Source organism: Fusarium oxysporum, chromosome 15, assembly GCF_000149955.1.
Source record: "Fusarium oxysporum f. sp. lycopersici 4287 chromosome 15, whole genome shotgun sequence".
NCBI classification, from domain to species: Eukaryota; Fungi; Ascomycota; class Sordariomycetes; order Hypocreales; family Nectriaceae; genus Fusarium; species Fusarium oxysporum.
The window spans coordinates 338,613-351,774 of record NC_031000.1 but is presented as its reverse complement, the minus strand read 5'-3'; the positions used below and the strand labels follow the sequence as shown (position 1 = coordinate 351,774).

At 48.3% G+C, this 13,162-nt stretch overlaps 4 protein-coding genes across 4 annotated transcripts; 2 read left to right on the top strand and 2 right to left on the bottom strand.

Annotated features, from left to right (window-relative positions):
- Positions 1-953: 953 nt before the first annotated feature.
- Positions 954-5,512, bottom strand: FOXG_16713 (uncharacterized protein; the record flags this gene model as incomplete). Its single annotated transcript, XM_018396731.1, has 10 exons — positions 954-1,680; positions 1,765-2,078; positions 2,139-2,668; positions 3,528-3,544; positions 3,596-3,669; positions 3,736-3,765; positions 3,823-4,004; positions 4,069-4,307; positions 4,355-5,187; positions 5,261-5,512. 10 exons carry the CDS (start codon positions 5,510-5,512, stop codon positions 954-956), a joined length of 3,198 nt encoding a protein of 1,065 aa, XP_018257475.1.
- Positions 5,513-6,517: 1,005 nt separating this feature from the next.
- On the top strand, positions 6,518-7,617 carry FOXG_16712 (uncharacterized protein; the record flags this gene model as incomplete). Its single annotated transcript, XM_018396730.1, has 3 exons — positions 6,518-6,755; positions 6,814-7,010; positions 7,075-7,617. The coding sequence occupies 3 exons, from the start codon at positions 6,518-6,520 to the stop codon at positions 7,615-7,617; spliced, it is 978 nt and encodes a 325-aa protein (XP_018257474.1).
- Positions 7,618-8,975: 1,358 nt separating this feature from the next.
- On the bottom strand, positions 8,976-9,831 carry FOXG_16711 (uncharacterized protein; the record flags this gene model as incomplete). Its single annotated transcript, XM_018396729.1, has 2 exons — positions 8,976-9,335; positions 9,394-9,831. 2 exons carry the CDS (start codon positions 9,829-9,831, stop codon positions 8,976-8,978), a joined length of 798 nt encoding a protein of 265 aa, XP_018257473.1.
- A 1,451-nt stretch (positions 9,832-11,282) lies between these two features.
- Positions 11,283-12,874, top strand: FOXG_22561 (uncharacterized protein; the record flags this gene model as incomplete). The annotated part of the gene is made up of 3 exons (XM_018402976.1): positions 11,283-11,450; positions 11,499-12,619; positions 12,673-12,874. 3 exons carry the CDS (start codon positions 11,283-11,285, stop codon positions 12,872-12,874), a joined length of 1,491 nt encoding a protein of 496 aa, XP_018257472.1.
- Positions 12,875-13,162: the final 288 nt, after the last annotated feature.

Genomic DNA, 13,162 nt, shown 5'->3' with positions numbered 1-13,162 from the left:
TCCTTTATTTCACTCTTATGCCTATGGTATGCAAATAAGGCAGTCCTCCGTTATTGCCAGCTGACATTCATGTGCCACCAATAAGGATCAGAGGCCTACTAGTAAGGTGCCAGACATTACGTGTATTCGGTTCATTGATGTGAATTGGTGTATTCATGTTGTGTTCTGTTGAAATCTACCCCTTAGAGGTTTTACCATTTCGGCAGTAATCTTAAAGTATCCCTGCTTGCACGTGAGACCCCAGCACCTGTTCAACAGTTATCTTAATTTAAGTTATCTAAATATTATAAGTTAAAAGTAATTTAATAAATTATAGTTATTAAGAGCCCTGCTATTATATAAGAAGCTATAAATATATATACTATAGGTAATTAAATAATACAGATTAACAAGTTAAGAATATTATTAAGGGCTTATATAGTAAAGTAATAGCTCTCAAGTATTGTCCTTATAGTTCTATCTAGCTAGTTGCTAAAGAAGCACTAAAGTTATTCCACCATTGAAGTGAATCTCCATGCACAGTAAAGCTTTGAGGAAATTCGAACATCTCTAGGTCGTCCAATATTGAGGTTGCCATAAAGCTTGAGTTTTGGTAAGCACTAGACACTTCAGGAAAATTATCCTCCACTTGAGGAATTATAATGTCCCCTGAGCCTTGATGTGCAAGGCCCTCCTGATCTCCTCCCGATGGGCTGTGAGCCCGAGAGGAAGAATAAAGAGACGCGTTAAGCAGGATTTCTAGAAAGCGCGCGTACCGCACGGACATGTGAATATCGTCCGCGGCTCCCTCCCGCATTGCCGCGATTGAATCTCGTAACAGTTGTACATTTTTATGTGCTTCGCTTACACGTGAATCAAGAATTAAAGTGCTCTGGAAAGTATGCAACAGTATCAGTCCTGAAGAGAAAAAAGAGGCTTGAAGGTTGTGAGGAGGATCGGGGTGGAACTAACCCTCAGAAGGTGCAGATTGGCGGAGACAATAAACAACCAGCACGCACGGGGAGATACCGTGTCATGTGGGAGGGTCTCAGGATGCTTGTTACAATAGAGAGTATATCGCGGCTGGCATGTGCTGCCTTTTCATCCAGTACCAACAGAGCCTTTCTCTTATCATCAGCCAATGCCATGGAGGCATTGTTGTGCAGAACGTGGCCTGCCGGAGCGCAGCTATACATGACCGTGTAGTGATACTCAAGATTTATGCATGCGTTTAGCAATTCGGATTGGTTTGTTTTCAGATTCTCGTGGCTCCTTCTCCAGCGCGATAACGCTCTGTTGACATGTTCTAGTCCAGGTAGGATGTCGACACTAGGTGGTGTAGATACTCCTGGTTTTCGAAGGGATTGTAGAAGCGTGCGCGATTTTCTTGTCTCGTTAAAGAGTTCATAGTAACTCTCCCAAAGGGCGCTATCAGGAAGCAGGCTAGCAAAAGTCGTAGAGAATCGGTAACGCACCGCCTCGGTCTGACTCTCAGGCAAAAGCGGGCGCAACCCTAAACGTAAGCTCAAGTGTTCGTCGGTTAAATATATGAAAACACAAGTCAACTGGTTCCATTGCTGTCGCAGAGCATCTCTGGCGGACTGCGCTGTTGACGTGAGCGATTCTTGACCTGTGTTTTGTTGATCGTGGTCAAAACAACAACCTTCTTGAGCCAGAGCGATAGCGCTCGAAAGTAGCATCCTATATCTATCGTGTAAAGAGTCCGTGACTAATCATAAGACAAGCAAGATCTGAAAATGGAAGTTAAAGTGATTTAGCACTTACCATGACATCTTATTGCTTCTATAAGCAGGAGCCACAATATTGAGGCTCTCGAGGAGCGTAGCCATGCCGTATCTTTGTTGGCTCGTCAACGAAGTATACTGACCCGATTGTGTACCCCAAGGTTCGCTTTGGCGTTGCAAAACCTCTTGAGGTCCAGTGGTCATACCTGTAGGTTCTTCATCATCGCTAAATGCGATTGTATTGTTGATTGACTTGGGATGCCATTCAATTAGTAGTAACATGGAGGCGACGGCACCAGAGGAACGTGTGTACGATGAGCCCCAGAGAGCCGACTGCAGATACCGCTGACAAATCTTCCACGTCTGTCAGTGGATTCTTTCGGACCGTATCTCACCATGGGACCCGGAGAGCACATGGTAGCGAGATGAGATGGTGGTGAGTGTTAGAGTGAGCAAAGGTTCCTCGATCGACAAGGTACCATATTGGTCACGATCCCGATAGAACGGAGGTACAACAGGGCGGAGTGACCACATGATAGTAAAATAGAAATCGAGATACTCGATCAACTCAGTCTTACTCAGAATTCTTCTCTTAATCAAGATAAACCGTTCCCAATCGGCAGCATCGGTCGAGATGGTGGGTGCGTTTGATGCTTGACTGTGACTGCATATTGTCTTGGATGTTACCTCTTGGCCCCTGCTCTGTTGACTAGCAGCAGTGAACGTAAGTAGATCTAGGTCATCGGCTGTGTTGTGTGAATGGGCCGACATAATCCTCCTGCGGGCGGAGGAATGCGAAGCTGACGGAGTTGGCTCAATGGGTGAAGGCTCACATTGAAACACTCCAGCCTCAGCCGTAAATCCCTCAAGGTGACTTCCACAGTCACTGCCTCCACGAACGTTGCTAGAGCCGATTTCCTGTGCTTTGTCGTCGCTGACGATGCCTGTGGAAGTTGGCGAGAACGGTGAATCTTGGGGCGCCGGACTTCTTGGGCGCCTGCGGGATACATTCCTTGTGCTCCGAACGACGCACTCTCTTCTCTCACACACGCATCGCTGGCAAGGCTGGGATTGGCCTGAAGAGTTGGCAACGCAGCGCGTTTTGCGCTTGCGACACGTCTCGCACGATAGGTATGCTCTGCGTCTTTTCGAATTTGTCGGCGACGCCGCCCTGTTGGGCGGTTGAAATTGAAGGCTACCTCGAATGCTCATTTCGGAAGATGAGTTTTGTTCTGGACCGTTCTTGTCCATAATTCCAACCTCGAGTGGGCCACCAAAATCGAGAAGAAAAGATAAAAGGGATAGAGGCTGGTGAAGACTGTGAAAACAGCAATCTGGGGGTAAAGTAATGGAACTGCCGAATGGCACAGAATGTGGCTATTGACCTTTTACAAAAAAACGGCGTTTAGTGGCAAAGAGGGTACTAACTTAGAAGGAGCTTGCTCTACCGCCGGAGGAGGGATGCGGGGTTTCTTATACGTAGTGGATAGGCAGAGAGGTAATTAGACGACAATTTAGTGGTCCGGAACATTGGAGACCGCTTCCGGTGTTACTAACTCCAGCAACCAACCGCTACAGGCCTTGCTTGGTAATTTCATCGCCCATCATGACTTATTATGACCTCACGGAGCAGCAAGTGCGAGGCATGCAAGTATGGAAGCAGCGATCTACGGTATCTCGCCAATGCGTATTCTATCAAAGAGTTTATTTCTACAGAAACATGATCTATGAGGTTTTTATCCGGGTTTCTAAGTAGGCCCGCGCCGTTTTAGAGGAGCCAATTTTACTCATCAAATATCTTACCAGGGTTCATAAGCCAGCTAGATTTTTCTTGTTAGCAAACGCGTTGCACTGGGATATCTATTACTTACTGGGGATCCAAACGACCTTTGATAGCCTTCATTACCCCAATTGTGTCAGGGCCCAATTCTTCGAGTAGGCAGTGCTGCGACAGTTATCAGTATCATTCTATCATGTGTTATTGCCTTTCCAAGAGTGCGTGCCGGCATACCTTTTTCCCGATACCAATGCCATGCTCGCCCTGTTTACGTATTAGAGCTGCACAATTTCCAGACACAACAGTTATCCGACGTCTTACCGATACAGTTCCTTCCATCTCTAAAGCCTTGTGCATCATTCCATTTATGAAGTCCTTAACCTTTGTCACGTCTGTAGGTCTCTTCGGATTGTACATGACCATCTGATGGAAGTTGCCGTCACCAACGTGACCTAGGACGCTCGAGAAGAGACCTAACTGCATTGCATCGGTTTTGGATTCCTCTGTAAATATATGTTAGCTTTACATAGAAATATCGAGACATCTAAGATCCGGCGTATGTAGTACCTATCATTTGTGCCATACGAGAGATTGGAACTGCTACATCCGTGGACCAGATTTCCGTGCCCTCTGGGCGAGTTGCCAGGCAAGCCCAGAGAGCTTGCTTGCGAGCGGACCATAAAGAGTCCATTTCTTCTTTCGTCTTCGCAGAAAGGAATGTCTGGCACTTGGGACGAACTACTGACGGTTTTTGCCGACCGAACACTGTCCTCGATATTTTGTTGTGAGCCTGAAAACCTAGTGCGCTATGTTAGGCTTGATTGACGGCGATCCATGTATAGAAACCACGTACTTGAGGAACAAAGTCGGCAACTCTTCCCACAGCTTCCCGCCCACTCCACCACTTTTGTTTATAACCTTCATCTGTTCATCGTCCATCAGTTCGCAGGCAGCGAGGTTGATCCCTTGGCGTATCATCTTGGCCGCTGCGTCTGCAGCATCCTTCACTGTGGAAAAGGTAGCGATTGCGACGCTGTAGCTAGATGGTACAACCGCGAGTTTCAGAGTCGCCTCCGTGATGATTCCAAGTGTGCCTTCAGATCCGGTAAAGAGGCCGTTTAGGTTATAGCCAGCCGAAGTCTTCCGTGGCCGACGCCTAGTCCTGATAATAGAGCCATTCGCCAATACAACTGTCAAGTTTAGAACATAATCCTTCATCGTGCCATACCTCAAGGCATTTGTTCCGCTGCAGTTTGTGGCGATCATGCCACCAATCTGTGCGGTTGGGCTAGGATCAAGTGGTAGAAACAACCCGGTCTCTTTAAGTTCTTTGTTTTCGTTGAGGTTCATCCAGTTTACGCCAGCCTGGACAGTCACGTCCAAGTCATCTGGACGAAACTCCACAATCTTATCCATGAGAGACAAGTCGATGCAGATCCCGGGATGTGTGGAGGAGAAATTGCCCTCTACACTCGAACCTGCACCGTATGGAACCATCGGGATTTTGTAGCGAAAACAGATCTTGGCTATAGTGGCCACGTCCTCCGTACTTGTCGGGCGGACGACGGCTTCCGGCCTGACGAGCGAATTCGACGTCGACCATTCTGAAAATCCGTGTTCTTCTATGTCGTCTTCGTCCGTGCTCACCGCATCGTCTCCGAGTTCCTGACGAATTTGTGCGATCCCCTGATGGTGCACCGTTAGCCCCTGAAAGTACAGTAGATCAAGCCAGTGAGGTCACGCAGAGGTGAGAACATACTTTCCTTGTGGTTGCTGGACTAGCATAGGGTCTAGTCTGTGGTGTCTGGACATCAGCTCGCAGTCGCTCTGCGCCCTCGACAAACCATATGGCAGATCCTATAGTTCCGATTATAATTCCGGTGAAGGCGCCGGTAGACGTAAATAAAATGGATCTAAGACGATAAAGATCTCCCGCTGGAGCTGCTCTCGTTGAGACTGCTCTCGACCATTGAGCAATGGAGCGAGCTGATGATCGAGTAAAGCGTCGCATCGTCAGGTCCTTGTGTTGGCTGATGTGGTGCTAAGTGAGGAAACGGAAGAGGACTGATGACAGGCAACCGATCTTAGGTAAAGCAGCTTGTTTCTGAGAGTGTTTTTGGCCTAAAAGAAAACAGTCGGTTCTAGAGGCTCGGAATGTTACTAAACTGCACTGCCTGAAGCTTTGTCTTCGGATATTACGAAAATGGACTAGTTCTCGGGGATCACGCCACATTATCCGAAAGCCGTGGGATGCGACAATGTCTCGGATATCATTAAGGCGGTTTAGCGCTATCACGCGATTTCAGTCACTCCGCGAGTCCGAATGGACGCCGTAAATTTGGGTTCAGCCGCCGTTTGTTAGTGGTCTTGGCCAACGCTCGCAACATTTCAAATCAATCAATTCAAATTAAGACCCCGAAGTCAAGCCCCTGAAAAAGCCGGCTCAAATTGACCGTTGGCCTTGGCTTCCTAGAACTGAAACCAGACTAGACTGGCTTGGTCGTGCCGACCGACAGTCATACAGAGTCCTGATTAAAAACTTTCCTTTCATGGCCATCTTCTTCGTGGCCACCTTGGCTTCGTCCACCTGAGACTGCACGTAACACTTCATAAATACACATCCTGGCAGAAGCTGTAGGTAGATGCATTGGGCTTCGCGCGCAGGTGAAGGATAAACGATTCATGGTAAGCTGCTTGCAGTTGAACGAGTATCCACGAGGAATTCAGGAGCACACATACGCAGCTACTCCACCAAATGGGTCCCAACCTAGTCCGCAATGTGGGAGGCACAAAGAATTTTAATTTTCGAAAGCATCTCCATGCACTGGCTGCTGGACATATAAGAGCCTGGCCACAGCTGTGTCTTGGAGTAATATCAATTCATCACTCTTTTCTTGTTTGTGTATCTTCGTGTTTCGCTTCCTTCTTCCGCAAAACTCATTCATTCATTACATGCTCTGATCTGTGATCAGTTATATACATTCTTTACCTTTCTTCATTTCTCTCTTTCGCTAAGATGCGCCCTACACTGTGCCTCCTTGCCGTCAGCGCCAATCTGGTAGCAGCCTGGACCGAACTTCACCATGAGCCATTCATGAACAAGAACATTGATCCTATTGTCGTCCCAGGCACCTACACTTCGCATATGCACACCTTCTTCGGTAGTGATGCTGTCACCAACGTTCTGCCTACCTCGTCTGATCTGCAAAACGGCTGCTATAGTGGCCAGAATGCCAACGACTTGTCCGTTTACTGTATGTGTAACCGCAACTGACTCACCTGCTATTTACCGACATCTGACTTGGCCGATAGGGATCCCCACATTGTACTATGTCGATGGTGACACCTTCACTGAAGTGCCCGTCTTCTATTTCAGTACCTACTACACTAATGCCTTCGCCGAGATCTCCATCCCCCAGGATTTTGCCATGATCTCTGGCAACGCATCTGCGCAGACCCAAGCCGAGGCCGACCATCCTTCTAATGGACTGGAATGGTTTTTGCGAGGGGTCCGACGAGCGTGAATCCGATATCGCTAAGTTTCCCACCAGTACTTGCGACCAGCACTTGCAGGTCTCGCTGCGCTTTCCCAACTGCGTCAACCTGGACAACCTCGCTGAGTATGACTGGAGCGACGACTCTAACAAGTGTCCCGAAAGCATGAAGGCGATCCCTCAGCTTCGCTATGCTGCCCGCTACGACACCAAGGCTGTCGTGCCCAACGGCTGGAGCGGTGATGCTCCCTTCCAGCTGTCGTGTGGCAGCGCCTCGGGCAACGGCTACTGCTTCCACGGCGACTTCATCAACGGCTGGTACGAAGATTCTGCCGAGAACATGCTCGCCTCTGGCGGTGGTGGCTACGAAGATGGCCAGTTCATCAGTGGTGAGCACGGATCCGCTGCGGCAGATTCTGGCTGTACCCCCACTGATCAGGACCCTGACAACGGGACGAGCGACTACTACACAAGCTTGGAGATGATGAACGGTGGAGCTGCTGTAGCCGACGCCGTGAACGCGACTTCCGTGCCTGTAACGACTGCCGCTCAACCTACCAGCTTTGCTACGGCGAGCCCAACCTTGGCACGTGGAAGACGAGTCAAGACCAGGACTATCTAGAGGGCCTCCCTAGGAGAGACAGTATGAGGCAGTCATACACACCTGTTGTCGACTGATAGTCGCAGGACGATGCTTTTCTTTAGCTGTGCTGGTGAGTGTTCGGAGTGGTTGTTGGTACTCTGCGGGCGAGAGCGTATTGGGCGAAGCGATGGTTGAACAAGAGATCCTGCGTTTCTTTAGAGCTGTCTCTGATTTTCAATCTACTTACTATAGCACTCCAATGCTGTTTTGAAGGGGTTCCCTGGTATTAGTGCAGGCAGCTAATAATAACTCCATTAAATCTGTTTTTAAGTACAAGTCCAGTGTGATTGTTCTTTTCTGTGAAATAACGGCAAAATGCCATTGAACTTATTTACGCGAAGCTTCTCGCCGATCAGAACTAGATTGAAACATGTCATATCTGAATCTAATGTAGCCTTGATATCCTTTGGCCATCTCCGAGGCTTCCGTATTATATAACATCATGTTCCATCTTTCTTACACCTCTATAAGCTGAAGGATCCTCAGTAGGTTGGAAGCCGGTATTCTGATCGGATGTGTTATCACGCGTTAATTCCAAGCGTCAATAATTCGACGGTTTGACAGGCATGTCCGATTTTCATTGTGTCGTATGGAGCCTAGGAAGATTGAGTAGCTTCATGACACGGTCAGGCAGCGCACAGGCATTGAACGTTCGAACTCTGACTCGATGGGCCACTGTCATATGATATCCAACGCGAACATTTTTTCTGATCTATCTGGGACTGAGGCCCATTTGGCGGAGTGGCTGGGTATGCGCGCTCCTATATTCTGGGGGTGAATACTCAGCTGAGTTGAATATCCAGCACGTCGACCCCACTAAGGGCTTGGACGAGCAACATTATTCAAAACACAGGACAACCCTTGAAGTATTCCAACACTTATAACCTTGAAAGCTTGGAACATACATTGAATACAGAACTTCCACACTTACTAGGGCTTCAGGCAGTACTTTCTCGCACTTCTTACCGAAGCACGCATCGAGACTCTGCCTTATACTAATTACTGACCGCTCGAATACGCATCCGTATGCGCTAAGCACGGATGTAAGATATAGGGGCTAATCATAAACGTGCGGCGGCTCGTTCTGGTAACCGAAGCTACAATGAAAGGAGGTTTTTCCTTGCCTTCCAGCCGAAAGTGGACTTAGAAATATTTAGACATCCAATGGAAAACCATATGGCTTTGTATTCTTCTCGCGTCGCTATTGCACCCTTAAACTAATATGTTCAATAGCTCTACCTTAGATCTTAACAGTTACCATTTGATACGTGGCGTTAGAGGGCAACCGATGCTGGCGCTACTCGCAACCCACGCCAGTATCATCAGTCCGTTGATCATCAAGCAAATCCCCACCACTTCATGTCCTCATTGCCCTGGGTCGAAACGGGATGTCCAACGCCCTGAGCCCAGACGCCTTCTAGCTTACTGCCCAGGACATATGTTGTCCAACCACTGACAGGACTATTAGTGAGCACCTGATCTGGGGTTGTGTCATAGCCAAGCACCGGAGCCCAATTGGCAAGCGACTTATTGAAGGTAGATGTACCAATAATGGTGTCCGCAGAGCCTAGATAGAGTTGAATACTCGGGTAAGTGCCAGTATATCCTGGATACTGGTTCTTGATGTTCGCCGTGGAAGCAGCAGAATAGACGATGGCGCTCTTGAAGACGTCAGGGTAGGCTCCTGCAAGGGTAAACTATCACTCGCATTGTCAGAGGCCTCACGATATCCCATACCCAAGACGACAAACTTACCGCCATTGTTCCGCCAGAAGACACTCCAGAGACGAATACTTTGCTCGAGCTTGCTTTGTATGTGCTGATCACGTAGGCAGCCATGCTAGCAATCGATTGGCTTGCGCCACCGCCGTTATGCAAAAGTGATTTGCTCGAGGTCGCATCCCAGGCGCCTTGGGGGGACTCTGGATAGACGGCAATAAAGCCGTACTGCTCGGCCAGTGTCGCATAAGGCGTAGATGTAAACTGCTGCTGGGCGTTACCGGAAGCGCCGTGGAGCGTAAAAACGACGCCGGGTTGGGTGGCGATTTTGGCCGGAACGTAGATATACATGTTAAGACTGCCGGGATTGTTGCCAAAATTGGTGACCTGCGTCAAAGTGGCTCGTTTGTCGACCGTTCTCGCCTGAGAGAGATTGCCAAGAAGAGCAAGTGTCAGGAGATTAAGAAGCTTCATTGCGGATACAACGCTTCAAGTGATTTAATGATATATGATAATAGAGGAGGGCAAGCTAGAATGAGTTCAAGCTGACAGGTAGGCAGGGAATGAATGATTGTTCGACTGATGACCTTGCGACAAGAACCTTTATATAACAGGAGAGGCGCTCAACAATCAAAGCTCAATCTCAACCGTCGTCGCTCGGAATACACGATATCCGGATATTTTGTACTCCATGCGCTTTTGAAGCGTTCTTACCCAGGCCCATGGTTAGGGTATTCTCGTCAAAACAGTGATATGTGTTAGCCTGCATGCGAACCAAACCAATTGTAAGGATGACGATGGATAATTCATCTCGACAAGGCGCTAGATCGCAGTCAAGATTGCGGGGTAGATCATGTTGCGTATGATAAGGCGCTAAATCGAGCTCAGAATATCCGAGTCATCATAACCCACGCAGTGTAGCGATACGTATCAAGAGCGAGGCCGTGGTCCACGGGGGCTAACTTCGGGCTAGTTTTCTACTGGCTGATTGACCACCAACACAGGAGGGCTCACTGAGACAAAAAGGCTTTGTGGACAGCTGGCGAGCTACTTTTTACGGAGTCCTAACGAACATGTTTTACACTCTTGCAGGCGTAACCATGTGGAGTTCGACATGTAGACTATGCTGGCCAAGATGTGTGACCCACCGCTTTCTCCCCACCCAAATGCAGACTCGGCGGAGGTAACAGCTCAGGCAAGAACGAAAAGAAATTCATGGGACGCTAGTACTGAGACTTCTCGTGCCTAACCATTTTAGTCGGTACACGATTGCAAAGATCTTCAATGGCCTCACTGCCTTCAACCTCAACAACAGAATAGTTTCTAGACTTATACACTTTAATCAAATACTGCGATAGGCAATAATGGTAAAAGAAGAACCCAATAGTGAAAATGAAAATGCTCTTTTGCGGCTTTGCTTCAAAAAGACAAATAGCTGTTGCCAGGAAAGACTGGCTGGTGATAGGCTTAGCTCTGGTCAAGGAAAGTTCGAGACCAAGGCCATCGGCAGAAGGGGGTCTCGGATATTCCATAAGTGGCTAATCCGTCAAATATCCGATCGGCTCGGTTTCGGGTAGTACGGTGCCGGTCGAGTGCTGTGCCACCTTGGCATTCATTCCAGCTCTCACTTCCCATTAATCAGGACTAATGTAAACTGACACGTCTTGTGGCTACGCGGGGTAATGGCCCAATCCAAGCTGCAAATCCGAATCACCATAGCGAAATATGGGGTAGAAAATCTGGGGCCGCTGGACCCTAGATATCTACACTCTTGATTATATTAACCCGCGGCTCCTGCCCCCTTTTGCTTGACTTGATCTTGACAATAATTCTAGCCAAATTCTCACTTCATCACATTTCCTGTTCTCAAACTTCTGTTTTGACCCTCATTCAACCCATCTTCCTTAGTGACTGCGATCACGACTATGACAGATCAGAAGGACGAGACGACCTCAAACACCAGTGTTGGTGGGAAACCATCCGCTGTTGATCTCGAGAGGGTTCCCAGCTCAGTGATGGGAAGCAGCGCAGAACTCGATGAAGAGACGGACAGAAAGTTGCTTCGAAAGATCGATCGAAAGTTGATGCCTGTGGTAGGTCATATCCGCTTTCCTGTCACAAATTGAACCTGACGTTGTAAGCTCTGCTTCACTTATGCCCTACAATACTACGACAAGGCCATCCTCAGCCAAGCCGCCATCTTCGGCCTACGGGAGGATCTCAAGCTCGCGACCGGCCTCAAATATTCTTGGGTCTCTCTGATCTTCTATTTTGGATATATTGCGGGCACTTATCCTATCTCGTTCCTCGCCCAACGATATCCGATCCGAATAGTTTGCACAGCCATCTGCATCTTATGGTCGTTCGTCATCCTCTGTACGCCTGCCTGCACTTCATATTCAGGCCTACTCGTCAACCGCTTCATGCTTGGTCTCGTCGAGGCAGGTGTTTCTCCCATCTTTATGCTCGTCGTAGGCCTCTGGTATACCCACTCGGAACAGGTATCGCGATCCAGTTGGTGGTATTCCTGCAGCGGTGGGTCTCTCCTAATCTCGCCCCTTATCAATTACGGACTTGGCCATATCAAGGGAGGTGCTCTCAACTCTTGGCAATGGATGTATATCATTGCCGGTCTCGCCACCCTGGCCTGGGGGATCGCTCTGTGGTGGTTATTCCCCGATAGCCCTCAGAACGCCAAGGGGTTCACGGAAGCTGAGCGCCGCCTTCTACTGGAGCGAGTTCGATGGAACAACGCTGGGGCTGAAGATAAGAATTTCAAACCCTATCAATTTCGAGAAGCCTTGTTGGACTATAGAATGTGGGGTATAATTGTCTTGTCTATTGTTTCCTGCACCGGTTCCGGCGCTGTGACGACTTTCGGGACTATCGTGTTCAAGGATATGGGTTTCGACGTTTTTACATCACTATTGCTCAATCTCCCCATTGGCGCCCTGGCCTTTATCTGTATCCTCAGTTCAGGTTATATTGGCAGGAAGGTTCCTAACTCTAGGCTTTACATTATCATAGGGGCATGTGTTCCTGTTATCTTGGGCTGTTCGTTGATCTGGCAATTGCCAGATTCCAACAGAGCAGGGCGAATTGTTGGCTTCTACCTCATCAACTTCTTCTCTTCCGCATGGGTTCAGTGCATTGGATTAGGCACTTCCAACGTTGCTGGACACACCAAGAAAGCTGTATATGCTGCTGGGACGTTCATAGGCTATTCTCTTGGGAACATCATAGGCCCTCTCATGTTTGACGCGTAAGTAGACCACTAGAAGACCGCATCTGACCTACGTCTGCTGACCTTCTTAGAAAATTCGCACCACGTTACGACGAATCATTCACGGGAATCATGATTTGCTTTGCGGTTTGTGTCTTCGCTGCTATCGCGCTCCGATGGGCACTTGACCGAGAGAATAACAGACGCGACAGCCTCCACGGTCCACCTGAGTTACTTCATGGGTTGGAAGACTTGACGGATCGGGAAAATAAATCATTTCGATACAGATTGTAGTATGTAACAAACAGCAGAGAATCTTTTAAAAGGGGGCATTAGGACTATAATTAAAATCAGATCTCCTTCAAGTCCTTGTACGCGGCGAGCAGTCTGTCTATCAGTGCTTCATCTAGACTTTTCTCCTACGAGGACGATGGCGACGTTTGTGCTGTTATGCGAATACCTAGTGTAGCTACCTCACTATAGAAGCATTTCGTCACCGTGCCGTTCTCTCAGTTCTGGGATCTTGTCACCACTGATGAGATTCGGTAGATTTAAATACGTAGATTTGGATGATCCCATTAC